Below are 24,759 nucleotides of genomic sequence, written 5' to 3'. Positions count from 1 at the left end.
TCATGCAAGGTTTCACGCCACTCTCTAGTATAGATAGATATAAAATAAAATGTTATATGTATGTATTTTATGATAAATGTAAGGTGTGATCAGATCGGAGGTACTTTTTCCAAAAGGGTTTTTTGGCAGATCACGCGTGACTACTGTCAAACTAAGCACATAATTTTTTTCAATATTCATTGACATGCCATCATGAAAAAACTTACGTCTCAACAACGTTTGCAAATTAGAGAATTATATTACGCAAATCGATGCTCTAAAAAGATGGTTCATCGCCCGCTCATGCCAACTTATGGTGTTCAGTGATGAGGCCCATTTGTAGCTTAATCGAAACGTCAATAAGCAAAATTGCCATATTTATGCTGAAGAGTAACCCAACGCTATTCAATAACCGTCGTATATCCATTGAAAACAACCATTTGGCGAGGCTTATGGACTGGAGAAAAAATTAATCATGAAGGAATATGGGCCCTTCAAAGACGAGCCTAGCGCAAATGTAACAGAGACTGACGAACGCCTCGACGACTTTTTGATGACTAAAATTGCAGCCGGTGATCTCCACAATATTTCGTGTTCCAACAAGATGGCGCTACTTGCCATACAGTCCGAGAAACTATGGATTTACTGCGCCGTCGTTTCGGTGAGCAATTTATCTCTCGTCTCGGAGAAGTGTATTGGGCACCAAGCAACCAAGATTGTGTAATATCACATCTTTGGACTTTTATTTGTAAGAATGTGTAAAGAGTAAATGCTTTGTGAATTAACCAGCTTTGATTGAGGCATTGGAAGCCAACATTACTGAAGTTATTCACGAGATCTCGACCGAAATCCACCAGCGAGTCATTCAACCTTCGTGTTCACAGATGGCGGAATTACGGCGCAGTTGCGGCCAACATTTCAAGGGGATTCTCTTCTAGAAATATATATCATTAATGGTTCTACACAAAATAATAAAGATTGCCCAATCAATTTGAATTTTCGTTGCTTTATTTCAATTTAAAATCCGTTACCTCTAAATTGAGCACCCTTTACACCCTTTTTGAGTGTTTGGTCGAACTTCTCATCTATTTGTGGCGTGCGTCAAATGAGGGACTTACAGTTTTAAGACGACGCCAAATGGTAGATGTTTTTATGAGGAACTTTTTCGAGGCAGAAATACATTCGGAAATTCGTTACTGGCTGTCGAGGGCCGACCGCTACTAGAAAAAACTTTTCCTATCATTGATGTTTCATTAACGGAGATTCGAACCTACGCATTTACGAATGGTAGACATGCACCAGCCCATTGAGCTACGGCTATGGCATAGAAGAAAGAAATATACAGTCATAATAATTCCAGATTTTTATTATAAATATTTTTTTTCAAAGCAGCGCTCATACTTCGATAGCATAAACCGGCCATCTTGGCAAAGCTACAGTTGCCAAATTTGGTGCTAGTACTTTTAGGGTTGCACTTAGCCACAGTATGCTAAAAAATTCAAAAATGCACTGGAATTGTTAAAATATATCATCAAAATCAGTGCTTCGTTCGTCAGATGTTGCTTTGGTTGATTTTGCTAAGAAAATCATTTTCACTGATGAGACTCATTTCCCGTAAAGTGGCTTCATAAACAATCAAAATTATCAGAGTTGGATTGGCGAAAATGCTTAACACATTGAGTGCCACGGCACCTAATATGATACTTCCTATGCTGCCTCGTCGTACGAAAGCGCACGCTAAGGGTTGTTTCGCATTCGACTTTATCGTACTTTTTCGAGTGACACTAAATGCTTTCGTTTTGTATTTTCAGAGTAAGCTGGTTCCTGCACAAAAAGTTGGCCCAATTTTCATAGAGACGTGAAGAGTTTTGCTTCTCTTATGATAAAGACTTTGATATGTTTTTTGAATTTTATAATTTATTGAAATGCATGCGCTATTTGGATATTTGGATACTATCACTGGGGTATACTTTACAGAAAGTATTCCGACTTGAAGTTTGTCTTTCCACTTAAGCCCAACTATATCATTAGCAGTTTCCCTAGATACCACTTCGCTTTTTTTGAGATCGGAGTACTCTTTACTTCTTTTGGGAAATATTTCTTGGTTGCACGAATGGTACCGACAATATTAGTTCTTAAATTTAGCATTGAATGCGCCAATTCATAGCTGGTATAAAAGTGGGCTCGTATAATGTACAACCTTCTTCTTTTAATTTAACGCTTAGCTTTTCGATAACGATTTTGGCCTAACCAACGTCTCTCAAGCCGGTTGATGACTTCCCGGATTATATTTTTACTAACCAGGTACATAAATCCTTCGGTAGAGCAAAGTTTTAAAAGCTTCATACCATAAGAATAAGCCATGTTTGGTATATGTTGAAAAATTAGTCTACCTCGCCATGGGATAAGGATCTCATAAATTTCTATTTTTTCATCTGGATCGCATTTGCCACATGTCCACTTCTGTTAGTATTTTACTAAGCCGATTACTTGGCAAGATTAAATAGTTGTAAGAGAAGTGTATGAAACTAAGCAAACGACGATTCTCTCCATGCCCCTTGACTCAATGCCATCAAGAGTCGTACTTGAAAAGAGATACAGTGTAGTGCTACCAGAGGCTCAGTTGTGGGGAGACTCAGAAAATGAGCCCGGCAAACACTGTTTTCGCATTTTTACGGATGGCTCCAGGACCGAGCATGGCTCCGGCTCTGGGGTCTACGTGGAATCCAGCGGGACAAAACTGCCCTTTGCTCTTGGAATGCATGCATCTGTGTTTCAAGCGGAGGTGTATGCAGTTCAAGAAGCGATGAACTTTGTTGTGGAAAAACGATGGAGAGGCAGCGCTTATGGCCTTAGACAACCCCCAAACCACATCAGGGGTAGTGAAGTCCTGTAAATCCAGGCTGAACTATGTCGGTAAACATAATAGATTGATGCTAACATGGGTCCCGGGACACGTGAGTATCGCGGGTAACGAGACCTCTGACTCCTTAGCTAAGATGGGCTCTGAAACCAACCGCAGAGGGGAGTGGAAAAGCGGGCTCTGGGCCATCACGGCCACGGTTAGCAAATGGGTAACTACTACCCACAAGCGAGCTTGGCAGGCTGAGAGAGGCTGCAGATGGACAAAACTGATGTTACCTGTCATGTCCGATCGACTGTCGCAAAACCTTCTGTCATTAAGCAGAGGGGAGTGCAGACGGCGGGTTGGACTGATGACGGGCCACTTTCTGTGGGCAAAGCACATGGAAAGGTTGGGCATTTCAAACAGTGTACTCTGCCCAGCTTGTGAAGAGGAGGATGAGACGGCGGACCACTTCCTGTGTGTCTGCCCCGCCTTCGCCCGAATCAGGTTTGAGGTCTTTGGCACTGACGTGTTAAGAAGCGACCATCTTGGCTCCTTGGCACCACAAGATCTACTCAGATTTCTTCGGAGATCGGGTAGATTTAAAGAAAATTAAAAGGGAATCCAAGTGTAGTACAATTGACTCAATTAATGTCTGAGTGCTGCACTTGCTAGTTGTCCCGACAAAAAAAAACAAAAAAAAAAAAAACATTTGAAACGATTTCACAACGTTGCTTTTCCCGAAATTTAAAAGTTGTACAGCAAATCTCTGAACTACTAGTCTCAATTAGGTCCGACTCTCACCAAATCCATTCACAGAAGAAGTCTGAGGAACTTCTTCATTTCAAAACCTCTTGTTGGCATCCATCTTTTTTTTGCGATCTGGTGTAGTAAGTTGATTTAAATATTCTTTCAGATATTTATTCGTTTCTGTGACAATTAAATGAATAACTTTAATGCCAACAAATAAAAGCAATGCGTGCAAACAAGCTTAATATCCTTATGAATGTGAAGGACTTCTGGTGTGAAAAAAATTCTGTCTAAATGTTGCTCGGTTCTGAAAAGTCTACTGCGTCTAATAAGCTTTTTGCTGCGGGTTCATATTCATCAATATTTAAGTCGCCTTTAGTATCGTTAAGTCCAATTTTAACAACAATAGAGTGAGTATCCGAATTATCTGACCGCGAGTTCCCATTGAACAAAGAGCCATGGCTTGAAAAATCATCATTGCTCCTTTTCGAAACATGAAATATTTCACTTTCTTTAAGGTTTCGCTTCACAATTTTTAGCTTGAAACTGAAATTTGAAAGGTCGAGCTAAGAAGCACCGATAGATTTGGTAACCCCTAAAACACTCAGACTAAAAAGCCCATTGCAAAGTGAATGGGTAGATAGTCAAGGAGTAAAGGATAGAAGTAACAGAAGGACGTTGCGGTCGCAGAGTCAACTCTGACAAAACGGAGTTGATGCTATTCACCAGGAAATACAAACCTCCGCCTTTTAAGCTTCCAAGACTAAACAACCACTGTCTTACACTTGCATCGGAAGTCAGGTATCTTGATGTAATACTTGACCCCAAGCTCCACTGGAAGCTGCACATAAAAAATCGAGTTAAGAAGGGCAGTATTGCCTTCAACGCCTGTAAATCTATGTTCTGCAAAAAATGGGGTCTCAAGCCACGGATGTACAACTTAGTGGTTCTGCCAATGTTAACATATGGTTTCCTAGTTTGATGGGTAGCTCTTCAGAAGGGTGCTTGTAGAACATGAGCGCTATTAGGTTGAAGGAGATTGGCCTCTGGAGGCAATTTCCTGTAGGACATAGTAGCATGTTGAAGCAGATTTCCCCTTCCTTCTCTGTACTTCGCACTGATCTCTCCATCCGCAAAGTGGGACTTGAGGGTTGTGCTAGGGCTATCTTTCCGTGCAGGCAAGACTAGAAGGAGGGGAGAGTCGGCACAGTTATAGGTACCTCCGTCTTCACAGACGGGTCCAAGATGGAATCTGGACTGGCAGCGGGGGTTTTCTCTAAATCAGCCAGCATTTCGGTCTCCTTTAAACTGCCGGAAACGAACAGCGTTTTTCAAGCAGAGGTCTTCGCGATCCTGCAAGCAAGCAAAACGCTTCGGCATCGCTGTTGGGACGGAGACATTAATATTTTCTCCGATAGCCAAGCTGCGACCAAGGCCCTGCCGTCGCCGTATTGCAGCTCTGTTCTGGTGAACTCCTGTGAGGAGGAGCTCAAACATCTCGATCGAGCAGGAAACATCTCCCTTATCTGGGTTTCTGGGCACAGGAATAAAGAGGGAAATGAAACTGCCGACGAGCTTGCCAGGAAGCGTTCGACTGAACCGGGTTCAGCTGGCCCCCTCTCAGACATCAGCGTCCCTTTGTCCATTGTTAAAGGGAAACTACACAATTTCTTTCTAAGAAAAGCGCCAGACAGATGGAGGTCTGTCTCATCGTGCGCTATTTCGAAAACACTATGGCCCCAATACGATAGAAACAGCGCTTAAGGTGATGGGAATCCCCCGCCATTCAATTTCCAAACTCATTGCGGTGTTCACTGGTCACTGAGTGATCGGTAGTCATGCGAAAAAGCTTGGAATTCCGTACAACCTACAATAAGGAAGCTGTGGGGATCCTACAGAGAAAGAGACTGTTGAACATTTTCTCTGCAAATGTCCGGCTCTGGCGGCTAGGCGCTTGAGATTCCTTAGCGTGCCCTTTGGGGATAGCTTGAAGAAACTCTCCAGCCTAAATCTCTTCCACTATATCAACAGCACTGGATGGCTGTAGAAGGCTTTCTCTTCCCAACAATTTTTCTTTGCACAGGTAATGGTCCACATTATGGTATCAAAACAGCACGTAAATGCTACTTGAAGTGGGCCTGTGGCCCTCTTGCCATTTTAACTACCTACCTACCTAACAGAAGGAAAAAGATAGAATGAATAAAGGAATATATTTAGTTAGAGCTGTGCAAGTTTTCGAGGTTATTTGATAAATCTGAAATGATCCTCTAGTTTGAGAGAACGAATTTTATTTGTTCTCAAAACATCGGAACCTAAAATTCGTAGCCTAGCAAATGCAGAACACTCTCAGAGAAAATGCTCAAGGCTATCCACCTCCTCTATGCAAGGCTGTCACATCGGGTCCTCAATGATTCCAATCGTTTTCATATGTTGACCCCATGGATTGTGTCTTGTAATAATACCGACCAACCGACCGACCGAACGTCTTTTCTTCCAAGTTTTAGCGGAAAGTCCGACAGTTATCTGTTCGGGCTTGTCACAAAATACTTTGCAGTTCTGCAGTGTTCTAGACCGGGCAGCGCTCTTTATATAAATTGCATACATAATCGCTGATCTACTTCTTGATTCCTGCAGAACTGATTCCGATTATCGGCAATTTCATTCCCTTGAACCACGCAGTATCCTGGAATCCATATAAGTACGAACTTATTCCGTGTTGCAACAGAATTAAGAATCCTCTTAGCTTACTAAATATTTTTTTTTTGTTTAGGTTTTTTAATCAGAACTGCAAAAATCACTCCACACACTTTCGTACGACGGCGAGTTTTACTATTCCATTGCCGTCGTACAGTGCCATGTCGTACAAGAACATACAATATAGAAACTGTTACAAAATCCAAAACAAACCACAAAACAGTTCGGAAATCGCTCGGAAATCAATATATGGGACTTTCAAACTGCTTTACAAAGCAAACGTGCTGGGCTTCTGTGAAGGTTTTTGTCAAATCCGCTAAGAAATTCATCTAACGCCGTTACAATCGAAAAAAGCACCTGTTTGTAGCTTACCCTAATATGGCCTCTGCTAAGGTTTTCCCTAATGTTTCCTATAATTTTCTAGGTGGAATTTCACTTAGCCAGTAGCTGATGCACTCTTTGACGCCCAGCTCATCATTATAGGGATTCATAAATTACCTCTACATGTAAATTGTTGAAGGTTCCTTTATATTGAAGTAAAACCGCCACAGATGATTACTTGGTCGGTGCAAGGTTTGGAGAATACGGCGGATGCTGAAGAACCTCCTATTAGAGCTTTTAGAATGCGGCTTTGACTACATTTGTAACATATCGAACATGTCCTTGTTGACCGTGACATTCCTTTTGAGCATTTCTCAGATCACCATGCGCTCCCAGTCCCACCAAACACATATCATAATTTTGTTTGGATAAAGATCCTGTTTGACTCTCGGCTTTGGCGTATCTCCGGGCCCACTCACTCTGCTTCGTACTGATGTATAGGCACTATTTCTCATCTCCCGTGACGATTTGGTACAAAAAGTGCCTTTTATGACCGCGTATTGGTCGATGGCGGGCGAGATGTTGAGAAGAAATTTTAAGGCGACTTTCTTTGTTTTTTTCGTTGAGCTCGAGAGGTACCCAGGCATCCAATTTTTTGGTAAATTCCAGTGACTTAAGGTGACTGAGAATTGTTTTATGATCGCACTTCATTTTTTCCGCCAATTCACGACTCTTTTGGCGACTGTTCTCCTTCAGAAATGATTTGAGACGTTCTTCTTCAAATTCAGAAGACCCTCCGCTGCGGGACGTGTCATCGACGTAAATTCCGTGCGGTAGCCTCGTCTATTATACCTTCTCCATACGCGTCTCAATTGTCCCGGGCTGCTTCGATAGCTTTTTAACTTCGATAAAAAGTAAATAAGGGCAGATGTCGAAAATATTGATTTTTACCTCCTGGGTATTCCATTTCTAAGACTCAATATTAATAAAAAATTAAATAAATCAAAAATTTAATTAACGTAGTTTTGCATAGCAGAAAGAGTTTCATCGAATGAAGAATTAATTAATTAATCGTTGTAAAATAAAAGAAAATATAAAAACGCTACTAACTGATTCCCCAACCCAATAGATTTTACAAAGATTTTACTTTGTTGGTCACTTTAAGGTAATTAACCACATAAAATGCATTTGCATTTCTTCTACAGAAAGCAGCGCTATGTATCAAGATTTTTTTCAAATTTTGTCACCATTTGCCGAACTAAATCACATTTTTATTAATTTAATGCAGTCTATCTCAGATCTGATTTATTTATGATTTTAAAATTTTTCGATTTTTTTGAGATTTGATTTTTTCAAACAAATCTGATTTTTGAGATATAGAAGAAAGCATTAAATCTAAGGCGCACAGCATTAAGTACTCGACGTACGGCATTTGGGTACAAAGCTTGTTGAACATGTTCACGAATAGAGACTCGGTTTTACTTCAAGTCCTTGCCAATAGTTATTTAAATTTTAAATTTTTTGATTTTTCCAAAAATATCAACAGGCGGCGGAAGAAAAAAGATTTAAGTTATTTTAATTTGCAGGCACCTTTCGTATTTTTGAAAGGTAATGGCAGACCACGGAAGGAAAAAGATTTAAGTAACTCTGGGGATGTATTGAGCTAAACAAAGTGGTTAGGTTACAAATGCAAGTTTTTTTCCAAAATAGCCTGTTCGTAATTTAAATTTTGTGGCACCTTATTTGTCAGTCATATACTTTTGCCCATCTGCACATGACAGGTACGTGATGAAAAGCAATAGAACTCATGAATATTGACAAACGAATACAAAATTTGTCTAATATATGGGAAAAAGTTTGCTGCATATGAGATGAAAAATGGCTTAAATTCAAAGTTTCTTTACCAATCAATCTGATTCTTGCGCTTGTAATATGTCTATTTAAATATTAATATGAGGTTTACCCATCCAATTCCATATTAACTGATGCATTTTTTCTGTAGAAATGTAAACATTTTACAACTGGTATTCCATTAATAGACATTAAATTTAGTAAATTCATCAAATTTCTTACTCAAATAAATGAAATTAAATAAATAAATATTTTTTTCTTGTTTCAGAATAATCAAATTTTATGGCACTAATTATACAAAATTTCATTGTGAAAGCAAACTATTTCTAAATCTGACTAATACGAACGGCGTAATTATGTAAGTGGCCATTGTTGAATTGCAACAACCAGCAATGAAGAGAAAATATTCGGTGTAAGCCAAACTTTTGATCAAATATACAAACAAAACTGCCGGAAAATTTGAGCAATAAGCATTCTCGGAAAATGCACAAAGAAATGTTTAACTGATTTTTACACAGATATCTGCAAGCATATATGTATATGCTGTACATGTACACATCCAGTTAACAACAGCATTGGTAGATTCAGGAAAAACGCATGAAAATTGAGAGCGAACTCTGTTAAAGGGGGGCATACCCACAGCACTGCTACGCATACATACATAATTTTGTTTACCTGATTTTCAACGGGAAATACGGGTATACGAGCATACGAGGAACGTAAATTAAATGTGTAACCACAAAGAGTAACGTGCAATCGTGTGTGCGTGCGTGTACGTGAGAGCAGTCAAAGAAAAACAGTAATTGTTTTTTTTTTTTTTTTTTAATTTTTCAAGTGAATACGATATTTGCATTCGTTTAGTTCGGAGCTGTGTATTGTGAATGAAATAAAATTTAAGAAAACAAAAAACAACGTTAACGCTCATTCTGCCAATACTCATGGCAAAAATAAAAGTCTACAGTGTTGCCGACCTTTTAGACGGTCGCCGTGACAGCTGCATATCCATGGGCGCGCTGGCCGCTTTGGCATTCAAATGGATATTTCTATGTTCCTGTTTTACAATATTTGGTAAGTTGAAATATATAATTGTATGATTGTTTTGTGAATTTATATGACTTCTAATTTAATTTGATTGCTGTTGCTGGAATTATATTTGATGATTTTATTAATGTTTTCTTCTTTTGTTTTATTTATATGAAGCAAGAAATAGTAAGAACGTTTGTATTTATTGTATGTATATTAGGGTGACTCATAAGAGAGTCACGTGGGTTGTGCCGATTTGAAAATGCCTCAAAATATTTGGTTTTTCATGAATTATTTTTTTAAATAAAAATTATTTTTTCAAAAAATCCTCTGACTGATAGAAGAACTTAAAGTTAAAATTTATGCTGTACGGTTTTGACAACAATTCCAAAAATTTAGTTTTTATACCGGTTTTGACACTGACTCCAAAAATTTAATTTTTTTCCTAAAAACTATTTTCTAAAAATATTTTTTTCAAAAACTCCCTAGTTGATAGAAAATTTTAAAATTAAAGTTCATTGGAAAATTAAATTTCTTTTTTACATAATTTTTTTTTATAAAAACTAGTTTTTAAATATATATATTCTTTTAATCTCCTAGTTGATAGGATAGTTAAAGCTCATACTGTAAGCTGTACGGATTTCCATTCCATTTCTTGTGCCCATTTTTTTTTTTCCTAAAAAAAAATTCTTGTGAAATCATTTTTTTTTTTATTTTTTTATAAAAATTAGTTTTTAAAAACCTTTTTTTCAAAGAGCCAGCCTGATAGCAAACTTTAAACTCAAAATGAAAGAAAGAAATAAAAATTAAGAGGTAATTTGAAAACGGCCTAGTTTGCATCAAATATGAGCTGTAAAGACTTGAAAATGCCTCCAAAAAAATTTTATTGTAAAATTTTTTTTTTTATAAAATTTTGTTTTCAAAAATATTTTTTCCAAAAAACCATCTTAATTGATACCAAAGTTTAAACGTAAAATGTGAGCTGTACGGATTTGAAAATATCTGCAGAAATCAGTTTTGTTCAGTAAATAATTTTTCTTTTCAAAATTAGCGTTTTTTATTAATATTATCTAGTTTTTAAAAATATTTTTTTCCGAAAAATCACTTTAATTGACAGAAAGTCTAAACTGAAAATGCATCATAAAAATGTTTAAAAATTTTATCAAAGAAATAAAATAAAGAGAATTCGAATAGATAATTTCAAATCGGGCCAGTGTGCGTAAAATATGCACTGTAAGACTTGAAAATGTTTTCCAAAAAAAATTTCATAAATGCTTTTTTTTATAAATAAGTTTTTAAAAATATTTTTTCCAACAATAAAACTTAGTTTTTAGAAAAGTTTAAACTTCAAATCTGACTTGTACGGATTTGAAAATATCTTCAAAAATTCAATTGTTCTTCTGCATAAATTTTCTTAAAAAATATTTTTTTATAATATTTTTTTTTTATAAAAATTACAATAGTTTTCAAAAATATTTTCCAAACAAAACCACTTAGTTGATCGAAAAATTCTAAAGATAAAGTTAAAATGCATACATAAGAATATTTTAAAATTAAATAAAAGGCACAAAACAAATGAGGTTTTCGTAGGTATTTTCAAATCGGCCCGATTCACGGAAATCTTACTATTTCTGCAAAATATTTTAACAGTCGTCTGCAATTATAATAAACTTTGTAAAACTGATGACAAACAGTAACGACTTGTTTTTGTTTTTTTTTGGTGTGAAAATTGATTCACCTTGGTGCATATACCGGGTGTTTTTTTTTTAGCAGCATGTGTATCTAACTATGGCTCGACAGCGGAGAAAAATTCAAAGATAGACATTTCCGTTCAGTAAGGTTCGGCAAGTCATCTTAAATCGGTTAACACCAGAAAAACGCTTCCAAATAGTGGAAATTTGCTTTGAAAAAAAAAACAAAATTTGTTCGCGAAGTTCATAGAGCGAAGTGTTGCAGAAGGCGCCGACGATTCGACGTCTTTCTCAACACGTTGATCTTTGGCTTTTGAAAATCATCCGTTAGAATTTTGGCTTAGGTGTCTATAAAATACAGCTAGTGTTAGAATTGAAGCCAAATTATCATCGTTTGCGTCGCATCTTTGCTGATTGCTCTCATTTAGATTTATTGGAAAAAGTTATCAAATATTATACGAATCGAAAGAATCATGTAACTCGTAGCCACGACGGATATATTCATATTTTATATTCAAAAAATAAATGCCTTGAAATCATCTACCAGATTATATAAAAAAAAAAAAAATTCCAAGAATTATTCTGTTTTGTAGTATTTCAAGTTTTTAGGCTCTTAAGAAAACACCCGGTACATATGTATTTGTGTATATAAGTATAAGGGCAAACATTTATTTCTCAACTCAAACTAATGCATTTGAAAAAATTAAATAACTGTATTGTGTCCTGCGCATTGGTTGTTATTAAAAGCATTTGGCCGATGACAGAGCAGCGTTTTTCCGGGTATCGATACTGAATTGCATAATTACCATTGTCAGTAACAATACTGTATGCATAGGCATGCATGTAGGTGTATATACCTAAGTAATGATAAGTTCATTAACTGTTTTTTTCCCCCAATTAAGTTTACTATTCTGAAACAAAATATTTTTTCTGCTTTTAACCGGGGTATTTAATTACACAGCGCAGCTTAAAGCTTGCCACCCATTAAAGATACATGCGGATATATACGGCGGCCGCCGTAGCCGAATGCGTTGGTGCGTGATTACCATTCGGAATTCACAGAGAGGTCGTTGGTTCGAATCTCGGTGAAAGCAAAATTAATAAAAAAAAAAAACATTTTTCTAATAGCGGTCGCCCCTCGGCAGGCAATGGCAAACCTGCGAGTGTATTTCTGCCATGAAAAAGCTCCTCATAAAAATATCTGCCGTTCGGAGTCGGCTTGAAACTGTAGGTCCCTCCATTTGTGGGACAACATCAAGACGCACACCACAAATAGGAGGAGGAGCTCGGCCAAACACCTAACAGAAGTGTACGCGCCAATTATTTATTTTATATATGTATGCACTTGATTTCGTTACCTACATACACTTTGAGCGAAAAAATTACGAGCAAGCTTTAGATAAGGAGGACTAGCTATCTATATAAAACTTCAAATACCAAACATACCCTTAATAGATTAGAATAGAATAGAATAGAATAGAATAGAATAGAATAGAATAGAATAGAATAGAATAGAATAGAATAGAATAGAATAGAATAGAATAGAATAGAATAGAATAGAATAGAATAGAATAAAATAGAATAGAATAGAATAGAGTAGAATAGAATAGAATAGAATAGAATAGAATAGAGTAGAATAGAATAGAATAGAATAGAATAGAATAGAATAGAATAGAATAAAGTAGAATAGAATAGAATAGAGTAGAATAGAATAGAATAGAATAGAATAGAATAGAATAGAATAGAATAGAATAGAATAGAATAGAATAGAATAGAATAGAATAGAATAGAATAGAATAGAATAGAATAGAATAGAATAGAATAGAATAGAATAGAATAGAATAGAATAGAATAGAATAGAATAGAATAGAATAGAATAGAATAGAATAGAATAGAATAGAATAGAATAGAATAGAATAGAATAGAATAGAATAGAATAGAATAGAATAGAATAGAATAGAATAGAATAGAATAGAATAGAATAGAATAGAATAGAATAAAATAGAATAGAATAGAATAGAATAGAATAGAATAGAATAGAATAGAATAGAATAGAATAGAATAGAATAGAATAGAATAGAATAGAATAGAATAGAATAGAATAGAATAGAATAGAATAGAATAGAATAGAATAGAATAGAATAGAATAGAATAGAATAGAATAGAATAGAATAGAATAGAATAGAATAGAATAGAATAGAATAGAATAGAATAGAATAGAATAGAATAGAATAGAATAGAATAGAATAGAATAGAATAGAATAGAATAGAATAGAATAGAATAGAATAGAATAGAATAGAATAGAATAGAATAGAATAGAATAGAATAGAATAGAATAAAATAGAATAGAGTAGAATAGAATAGAATAGAATAGAATAGAATAGAATAGAATAGAATAGAATAGAATAGAATAGAATAGAATAGAATAGAATAGAATAGAATAGAATAGAATAGAATAGAATAGAATAGAATAGAATAGAATAGAATAGAATAGAATAGAATAGAATAGAATAGAATAGAATAGAATAGAATAGAATAGAATAGAATAAAATAGAATAGAATAGAATAGAGTAGAATAGAATAGAATAGAATAGAATAGAATAGAATAGAATAGAATAGAATAGAATAGAATAGAATAGAATAGAATAGAATAGAATAGAATAGAATAGAATAGAATATAATAGAATAGAATAGAATAGAATAGAATAGAATAAAATAGAATAAAATAGAATAGAATCGAATAGAATAGAATAGAATAGAATAGAATAGAATAGAATAGAATAGAATAGAATAGAATAGAATAGAATAGAATAGAATAGAATAGAATAGAATAGAATAGAATAGAATAGAATAGAATAGAATAGAATAGAATAGAATAGAATAGAATAGAATAGAATAGAATAGAATAGAATAGAATAGAATAGAATAGAATAGAATAGAATAGAATAGAATAGAATAGAATAGAATAGAATAGAATAGAATAGAATAGAATAGAATAGAATAGAATAGAATAGAATAGAATAGAATAGAATAGAATAGAATAGAATAGAATAGAATAGAATAGAATAGAATAGAATAGAATAGAATAGAATAGAATAGAATAGAATAGAATAGAATAGAATAGAATAGAATAGAATAGAATAGAATAGAATAGAATAGAATAGAATAGAATAGAATAGAATAGAATAGAATAGAATAGAATAGAATAGCCATGTGCCAGTGACAGTTGTACATATATTTCATAGTTCCGAAATAAAAGTGTAAAGATAGGAAGATCCATGCATTCTTCAGTATCTCCACAACTAATGAGAAAAATCGAAGCATGCGACCAAAAAAGTGTTTACTGTTTACTATTATATGCTAAAGCATAGCGGTGGTTCCAACAATTCAACACACATCTCCTTGTATTTCAACGGTGAGCCATACTTTGGCAGGTCAATCGTTAAAAATATCAATAAATTTATGAAAATCTTTAGTCAGGTCGCGAGTAACGCCGGCATACGATCCCCATGCGACAAGAACTGAAAATTAGCCAGTAACCAGAACCGTAAGACTGGTTTCAAAAATAAGCACGATATAAGGGCGCCACACGAATTGGCTAAGTATAACCATTTGAACCTTTTCCGCATCTGTGACTTTTTGCTGATAGGTGAAGAAGTCAACACATTTCTGAAACTGATATTAAATGACGTTGAAACATGTGTCACAGATAAGAAGAACAGTCGAAATGATCGTCGCTAAATTGCGGTGAGCCAGCACAAACAATTGCTGACCTCAGATTTATAGTCACGAATGTTTTTCGGCTTGTTTGCGGCGACTGAAAGAGTAAGACCCACTAATAGGTATTCTCATCGCGACAAATACTCAAATTGGGCATCTACTGATTATCTGATAAGAGCAGGCGATTAACTGGAAGCGTCAGAGTATGTGTGTATCAAAACAGCACCGGCCGCTTACATTTTTACAATACACTACGGTGGTATTTGGCCAAATAAATTTGGTCACGAAATATTTTTGGCTTTTAATAGTTGCTGATACTTTTCTTGGTTAAATTTGAGGACAAATTCCATACAGTTTTATGCATAAAAATTAAGACTTTATCGCATATGCCGTCGCACTATCACAGAAATAGGGACGAGAATGTTAGAAGAAAAAGAAATTTCGGAAATAACAGAATAAAATGCTATGTTTACAACCACCAGTGTGACGTCTCATATTCTGTCACCGTTGAGAGCGGTACAGTGGTACGAGATGGACGCCACATGTGTATTCTGTACATTGTGCATAATCCCATTTGCCCTTAACCAGTTGAGTTAGAGCTTTTTCTCTCTCTCTCCCTCTCTTTTGATTTTGTGTGCAAATAGGTGGCCAATAACTATGGTGAAAATCAAAATTTTAAGGGGAACTTTGGCTGCCACGTCACGGGAATATTCGCCAGCCGAAATCTGCGCGCTCATTTCACACGTATTCACGTACTCGTCCAGTCAGTCTGATCAACAGACGGCAGCGAAGTACCATGATTGAGGGCTGTGTTGGCTTTTTTCGTATATTATATAACCAATCTATTTCGTAACCAGATCGCTGTTATGACTCCGGTTACGTCAGCAAATCAGCTTATTTCTTCAAAATCGCTTAAGCTACTCCCACTTTTCAAGAATCTGAAAAATTTTCCAGATGACACAGAGTTGGTCTCCAATTTTGCATGCGAAAATGAGCTTTTTAAGTTTCTTATCAATAGGGATGATTATTTCCGGTAATCGCAGATTTACTAAGTATTCCTGAAAATCGCAAAATCTATAGAGCAAAATGGGGCATATTTGATTTAGGGAGAACGATATAAAGTGTTACCAACTTCACACTCCTTGTATCTTTAAAACAGCGCATGACATCAACGTCAAAATTGTTCTAATGACAGTTCAATATAGTGTTTATAAGCCATCAAAAGCATTTGCGTCTCAGTTTCGTTGATTTTTTTTTTCTGTGATGGAATTCAAACGTAATAGTGTGATTGCGTTATATTCGATATATGGAAAATCACAACCAGCCATTGTTCGTGAGCTCAGTCACCTCAAAGTGAATAAAATGTTTGTGTATCGCATTATAAAACGTTACAATGACACTGGCAGCATTGCAAAACGCTATGGAAGTGGACCAAAAAAAACCGCAACAATGCCAGAAATGTTTCGGAAAGTGAAGGCTCGACTTGAACGAAATCCACGTGGAAATGGAAGAAAAAAGAACTGAAAATAGCATTCGACGCATATTGAAAAATGAGCTCAAGGTCAAGGTTACAAGTTTCAAAAAGCACACGATCTTTCACCACAGCAAAAAAAAGTTCGGTGCGCAAAGAGCAAAGAGCACGAACGTGGCGAATTTCCTAACATTGTGTTTTCTGATGAAAAAAAATTCCGAATTGAGCAGTTCATACACACTCAAAACGACCGTGACCGCTGATGGACGCTCTCCAATCGTTTTTATCGAGCCTGGTGTCAAAGCGAATGGGACTTATTATCGGGAAAATGTTTTAGAAGCTGCTCATAAAGCTCGTGTGAACCATGAATGGTTAAAAAATCATGTTCCACATTTCATTTCGTCCACACAATGGCTTTCGAATTCGCCAGACGCAAATCCGATGGACTATTCCATCTGGTCCATTTTGGAGAGCAAGGTGAGGATTAAAAAATTTGCCAGTATGGATGCGCTGAAAAACGCGATTATACGAGTATGGGCCAAAATACCTCAAGATCGCATTCGTGCAGCATGCAACTCATTTTTTGACCGTTTGAAGGCTATAGCCAAGGCGAAAGGTCATATCGAGCTAAAGTGAATATATGTGAAAATTGTAATCATTTTTGAACAATTTTGCCTTTGAAATCAATAAAAACTAGTTTCACACAGAAAAGTTATGGTGTTTTGAATAGGTAACACTTCATATCGTTCACCCTGTATATCGAAAAATCACTTCACTACATTAATTCCATTGTGATAGTGGAGCAAAAAACGAACTGGATATTTTATTTAATCATTAAATCAATATATATTACATATTTGAAAAGAAGAAATTACATATTTGCCATATTTGTTAACCCTTCGTTAGGCACATGGATTTTTGGTTAGGCACGTGGTCTACAATCGTGGACCATTTTAATATTATGACTAAAAGTGTTATTCATTTGTGTTTCTTAATAATACTTCATAAGTATATTCTGTGATTTAATGTGAGGAATATAAACTAATATTTTCACTAAAATATTTGTGTATCTTCTGTAAATTCAATAAAAACATGAATGTGTGTGTTTTTAACATTTATTGCAATTCATAAAAGTTTTTTCTTATAACTAATGGACGATTTACAAAAGAGTTTTTATTATTCGTAAAACTTAAAATAAAAATATGTAAAATTCAATTCTTTAAATAAAAAAATAAAAGTTCAGTACAAAGCTTATATGTTATGGTTTCTGAAAACTGCTTATATTTCCTCACTGAGACATTCCGTGCAACTTTCCCTCATATGATTTTTGCAAGGAAATCTGCCGCATTTAGTACACGACTTTCGGGATGATTTGTTCATATTGCGAGGGCAAATATGACAACGTCCGACATAGTTACTTGGTGATTGAGTGGGTTGTGGTGCAATGCCTGGGATGCCAAGAAGGTTGTGGGCTCGCTGCCTCATTTCCCTGGGTAGTCGAGGATTCTTTGATCTAACTTCAATTTGTGGTCGAATGAGCTACCAAGCGCATTTTTCAAGAAAATCACTTGGTTTTTTTCATCATTTGTTTGCTCATCTATTGCGTTATCATGGTGCATAGATGATATCAGGATCACTGACCAGCTTTTTTTTCGGGCAGTACGACACTAGTGTACAATTTTCTTGGAAACCAAAAATACTTGACTTTCCTGTACGATTCTTCCTGGGAAGGACTTCTTTGGGAACTTCGCGTTTATTTTTTCTCACAGTTCCCAAATATGTAAGCTTTTTCTTTAGCAAATTATTAACCGACGATAAGCTGCTGAACCAATTGTCACCAGTAATATTGCGATTAGTTCCTGCGACTGGCTCCACCAATCGAAGAGTTATCCCTTCCGCACTATTGCTAAGTTTTTATGGTCCGTCCGGCTGAGTTCCCATATAAGTTTCCAAATTAAAAGTGTAATACGTTTTTGCATCCACCATCGCGAAAGTTTTAATGCCTTGACTTGCTTTTAGTTTTAATGTATTGCTTAAACGCGCAACGTCCTCTAAATGCTAATATATAGTTGTTCATCCACAGTAAGAAACTCACTACCAATAAAATTACTTTGAAAGTTGACCAGGAATACTTCAGAAAGTTCTCTTATAGGCGCCAATTTATCAATTGCTCTTCTCTGCTGTCTTGTATTGATGCCATCAAATCGCAGGCATCTTATCAGAAATCGAAACCGTTTCTCGCACATCGCTAGGTAGCACGATTCAACCCCGCTTCCTTGGGAATTGTCCCAAATTTTATGAAGATTTTTTCTCGAGCTTCTAAGAGCGCCAATCAAAAACAAAATGCCAATGAAAGCGCGAATTTCGGTGTCATCGGTTTCTCTTGCATCTGGATTCATTCTATCTTCTTCAAAGTAAACCCGTACTTTTTGAATATACAAATTTGTGGAAACGGTTATTATTCTTATAACCGAATCATTCACAAATAAATTTAGGCACTCAATTACTGTTTCAACATTGCGCGCATTACCTTTTGTACCCGGCAAAAGTTTGATTATATTGTGCGAACGAATACGAACTTGCAAATTGGGTCTGGTTTTCTTCCACTTAGTGGCATTGTCTTTTCCTAAATAGAAATTTTGGGGATGAGATGCACCAGAATCGTCTGAAAGAATTTCATCATCGCTTGATCCTTCTAGTTCCGATTCGGTCTCGTGGTCACTCTCTTCAGCAGCATTCACATTGATATCCGTATCTTCGTCAACCTCCGTCTCGTTTTCTTCATCCATAGCATTTTCTTCACTACTTGATAGCTCGGAGAGCCATCTTTCCCATACTTCAGGATTTTTGCAGCTTTCCATCGTCTTTTTTTGGAATCAGACATAATATTATCTGAAACTAATTAAATTAGCACACTTTTGAGAAAAAAAATAAGCAAAACTTACCTGAACTTAATTCAAATATTTAATATATCAAGTAATATTGCCGCAAGAAAAAGTAACGTTGTTAGTCACCTGGTCTACATATGTAGACCAGCACTGTTCAGACCTTGATAAAACTTACAACTGCACGTCAAACCCGCACTGAATGCACTAATTGGATAAAGAGATTAATTATAAACAGCTATTAAAAAGCTTAGGTAATTTAAGAGACAAATTTAAGGAGTTGCACGACTTTGAAAAAAAGTGGTCTACGATTGTAGACCACGTGCCTAATGAAGGGTTAATTATAAAAAATATTTCAATTCATGTCAAGATGATACGTGGTATCCTTTTTGTTTTTGTTTTTTTTGCACATAGTGTAAATCTGCTCACATGACAGCAACTTAATACATCATTTGGGCTTTTTATAAATTTGGTTGTTATAGTATTTTACGTATACTTATATATGTAGGTATGTTCTTATGTATTCACATAATTGCATACATTGATAAGCGGAAGAGTATATTACTCAGATATCGTATTTTTCTCACTCCGCTCTCAGCCGACAATAATAATTCACAAAAGGGTTTTTTTCGTTTTGTAACACTAATCCATTTGGGTTGAATTGTATTCAATTTAGCTGCGTTATAATTCTAATTGAGTTTTGACTGTTGATGGTTTCAAATGAATAATTACGGCAAAATTAAGCTAATGGCCTCAGAGTAGTCAAGTGAATAATTCGAATGCATTTACGAAACCAATACCCAAGTACCTAAGTGTATTGTATGTTTGTATGTATGTGCGTATGTGTATGTGCGTATGTGTATGTGCGTATGTGTATGTGCGTATGTATGTTCGTGTATATTTAAGGGGGGGGTAGGGTCACAAAATCGAAATTTTTTTTCTTCACTCATCTTATAGTAAATCATTTCAAGAATGTTGTGTCAAAATTTTAAGTGGATCGGAGCAGAACTCTCAAAGTTATAGCCTTTGTAGGCTCTCTACCTCGAATGCGGAGCATCGATAATTTCTCAGAGTCATTTTTTCAAACGCGTTTTTCCCGAAACGACTTCTTAAAAGTCGGTGCCAATCACAACTCCGAAACTATTCAACCGATTCTTTTCAAATTTGGCACACGTTTTCTAAATCAAAAATACCTCCCCCCTACACTGTTTTTTTTTTATTTTTTTTTTTTTAAGGTTGTTTTTCACTTACAAATATGGCGAAATTTTTCGCCAAAAATGCTCGTTTTACGTTTTTTTGCCACCAAAACTACAAAAATGAAAAAAAAAAAATTTTATTAATGTAGGGGGGAGCATTACGTCATACTTTAACTGAAAAATTCGACTTTTTTAGTTTCAGATGATTCTACGACGAATGCCGATTGGCACCGCAGAGCACTTCTCGAAAAACATATCTCCAAAAAAACTCTGTCATGGGCTTATTTGTCAATATTTTATTATTAATATCTTTTAAAAACTTATTGAAAAGATGTACAATAACATGCAACTGATTTTATTAAAGTATCTTAAGCCATATTTCTGTAAAAAATTCAAAAAAAAGTGTTTTTTTTTAGCCCTAAACCCTACCCCCCCTTAAGTAAATAACACTTAGATCGCTTTCAAGGAAAATACTTTAATACATACTGTGACACGTGGAACTATATATTTACACGCGATATAGGAAAATTAATTTACATACATTATAAAAAGCTCATTAATATAATTGACTGTGTTTGTGCTACCTGTTATCGAACACTGAGAATGAAAGCGGAATTGAACTTTTCAAGGATTTAATTAATTGAGGGCATTCAGATTGATTGCATTTGATGCAGTGAGTCAAAAGAATGCTTTCAAATTTAGTTATTCGATAACTAAAAATAGTTATTTTGGGTAGAAACTTTTATGAAAATATTTATCAATTTCTAAATATAGTATGTCGTGTGCACGTTTTTACTACTATGATATTACAAATGACTCTATTTTATTAAATGTTGGTTAAGAGGAATAGCGTGAGTAAATCGAAGGCTAAGATATTCCAGCTTAATTGCGGTTACTCAATTTTTTTTTTCGATTAAGGGTCTGCTCTTGAAGCCACACTTTGACTTCCTGCATAGACGAATGTCTTTGACTAATCAACCTGAAAATTTTATAAACCAGTCTACGCGTCTAGGTTAACTGGTAACTTAAGAACATAAAAAAAATGTTCAATGTTTTTTAGCTAATTCGGAAATTTCTCAATATTTTTCGGTGCTCAAAATTTTCTGTTCTTTGTTTTTCAGAAGTATTTTGAAGAAGACATTATAAAAAAAGTTTGTTTAACTTTATTTAAACTTTTGAAGAGGAAAATATGTAAGTTTTTAGTTAGTTCGGACTTCAAAATACAGAAAATTATGAGGAGGAAACTTTTTAAATTTTTCTGATTTTTCAGTGAGCTCGTGGTTCAAAATACAGGAAATGGGGATGAAGTAATACTATAATTTTTTTGTTAGTTCGGACTTCAAAACACAGGAAATGGCAAATAAAACTTTTTTTTGTTTGTTCTTAGATCTCCATTTATTTCATACAATCTGTCATAACAATAACAATAAGTACTACTATTACCTACAATTTAAAGAAGAATAACTTAGAGTAAAAACTCCCAGTGGAGTTCGTTACTTAATAATGAATATCATATAACATACCTATATATTACACAATTTTATGACTTTTGCATTTACGTTTTTTTGCGTTTTAAAGCTTTGCATTAAGTCGTTAGGCTGACATTTTTTTAATCTTGAATAGTAGCTTATCTTGGAAAGGTTATTTGCTCGGTTATTCGGATGAGTCGCAAGTCGGTTGTTGTATCTCAGGCTGAGGTTGTTTATTTCTTTATTTTTGGTCACGGTGCAGTATTTCGTTTCGTACAAATCATGGCGCATTGGCACACATACGAAGCATCTTTGACTGAAATCTTTGCATAATTTCTAGATTTGATTTTGCAGCTGAGCCCTATAATTGAACTCCGTACGTCCTTATCAGTATCAGAATAGATTTGTAAATAAGCAACTTATTGTCTAGTATTAGTGCTGAATTGTAGCCGATTAACCAGTGTATTGATCGCAATTTCAGTCCAAGTTGTTTTCGCTTTAAAAATATATGCGATCACCAAGTAGGACCCTGGTTTAATAGAATAAGTACATATTTGGCATTATCTGTTTGAGGTATTGGAACACTGTTAAGAGAAACGGCAGGACATGAGACATTTCGAAGTGTGAATGTTATCTGCGCCGATTTGCTTTCGTTAGCTTTTATGCGCCAATATTTTGATCCAATTGAGGGAAGGGTACTCCTGGCAATAACGACATTATCATCTGCATACGTGGCTGCATATGTGTTCTTTGAACACAAAGTGGCAGGTCGGTTGTGAACACGGTGTACAAGACGGGGCTTAGAAAACTTCCTTGTGCTACAACTGCTCTAATTGCGTGGGGGTTAGTGGTTTCGTTGTTTACTTTAACAAGAAAATGTCTATTTGCAAGATGATTTTATGAGTTGGTAAACCCTCCTCTAGCTTGTATAGCAGACCTTCATGCCAGACTTTATCGAAGGCTTGCGTTAAATCTAAAAATGCCGCTGTACAGAATTGCCTCCTCTCAAGGGCTTGTCTAGCGAAATAATGCACACAATTGACTTGCTCTATGGTGGAGTGATACGTACGAAAACCAAATTGGTGGGCTGGAATGAGATTCCATTGCGCAATTATTGGATTTATCCTTTTTAAAAGCAGCTTTTCGGAGAGTTTAGAGGCAACAGGCAATAGACTTATTGGCCTGTAATTGAAGACCGCGCTCGGGGTCTTCCCTGGCTTTTGTATAAGGATAATTTCAGCAACTTTCACTGAGTTGGGAAATACGCTTGTCTGATTATCGCGTCAAATATAATGGTGAGGAATTTATATCCACATATGAACAGTTCTTTTAAAACCTTACTTGTTATTAAATCGTAACCTGGCGCCTTTTTGGTTGTAAGAGTTTTGGTTGCTGCGTATTTAACTTCTTTCCGGGTAAATCGTACAGTCGGAAAATCCATTTGAAACGGAGCTGAGAGAAATTCGTTAACTTCTGAGTCTACCTCCACACTTTGACTCGAAAATGGTTGGAAAACATTTGTTAGATGTTTGGCAAACTCTACTGTTTTCGGTTTACCTGTTTTTGCCCAATCACCATTACACGTTTTTATCGCTGCGTTGTGAGGTGTTGGTTGTGACATCTTTCTCATTGGCTTCCAGAGTGAGTAGTCAGTAGCTTCCGTAGGTGACAAGTTAGATAAGTATTCATACAGTTCTGAGTTGTTCGCGTCTCTTATAGTATTTCTGAATTGTTTTGTGAGCTTATTTAGCTTTTTCGACAGATTGACAATTGTTTCTCGTGCTTTGCCATATGCGCCGGAGCTTGCGTTTTTCTGATATTAATATTTTGACGCGATCGTTAATGTGTGCTTCAGCGTGAGTGTGCTTAATTTCCGGCGTAGCGGTCCACGCAGCTGTTTGAATGAAGTTGTTGAAAATCTCAACGGTCGTGCCCAGATCAGAGTTGGATTTTAGAGGAATATTTAGCCACAGTGAAACCTCGACCAGTTCTTTAAAGTATTCCCAATTTGTCATTTTATTGTGCAGTTTTGGTGCCATTTCACTAGAGTTTATTGTTAACAGCAAAGGTGAGTGGTCTGATGAGTGATCTAGACATGTGTCTATGGATACCTGATTTTTAGGTGCACCTTTGCATATGCAAAAATCTATAAGATTTGGTGTTTTATTTGGTAAGTAAGTGGGTTGTTCTGTCGAGACGTGGAATAATTTATTGGCCTGCATTGCTTTGAGAAGTTCACGCTCTCTTGGAGTTATTAAGCTTGAGCCCCATTGCGGATGTTTCGCATTGTATTCGCCATTTGCTATAAATCTAGGTCCCAACGATTTGAAATACCTTTGGTATTCAACGCTTTTTATTGATTGATTTGGCGTGCAGTACACAGAAGCAATCAAAAGAGAGAGCTCTTTCCCTCTATGACTGTTATAGCAGTCGATGGTATATTGTAATTTTTAGTGTTTCCATGAACCATATGCGCAATATTATTTTTGATTAAGATGGCCGTGCCTCTTTTTGCTGTACCAGCAGAATGATTTGTGTGGTATAAATCATATTTTGGAATTTTGACGTAACATTTATCTGTCAAGTGTGTTTCAGATATTAACGTTAAGCCAATATTTTTATCTGCTAGAAATACTTTCACTTCGTAGCTGTGCTGGATGAGCCCATTGGTTTTCCAAATTGCAAGCAGTAGCGGCCTATTCATTATGGAACATTCGGGAGCACGGCTGTAAGCAGATTGAGTACAGTACCCGTCTTTTCAACTAAAGTTCTGACCATTCTTTTCAGTTCTTCTATTTCATTATTGTTTTCTTTCTGTACAGTACCTTTTTCAATAGTTGGTTGTGGTTTTTCTTGTGCTCGG

General features: G+C 35.6%; 1 protein-coding gene across 1 annotated transcript in view; it reads left to right on the top strand.

Moving 5' to 3' along the window:
* LOC128863707 (uncharacterized) overlaps positions 1–24,759 on the top strand; it is a 156,289-nt gene that overhangs the window by 17,089 nt on the left and 114,441 nt on the right. Inside the window, exon 2 of the mRNA XM_054102991.1 lies at positions 8,709–9,508. Within this exon, the coding sequence (XP_053958966.1) occupies positions 9,379–9,508 (130 nt within the window). The 5' untranslated portion in view covers positions 8,709–9,378. The remainder of the gene's footprint in view (positions 1–8,708; positions 9,509–24,759) is intronic.

This window comes from Anastrepha ludens, chromosome 5 (genome assembly GCF_028408465.1).
Source record: "Anastrepha ludens isolate Willacy chromosome 5, idAnaLude1.1, whole genome shotgun sequence".
NCBI classification, from domain to species: domain Eukaryota; kingdom Metazoa; phylum Arthropoda; class Insecta; order Diptera; family Tephritidae; genus Anastrepha; species Anastrepha ludens.
Note: the sequence above shows the minus strand (reverse complement) of the source record. Positions and strands in the feature narration are given on the sequence as shown.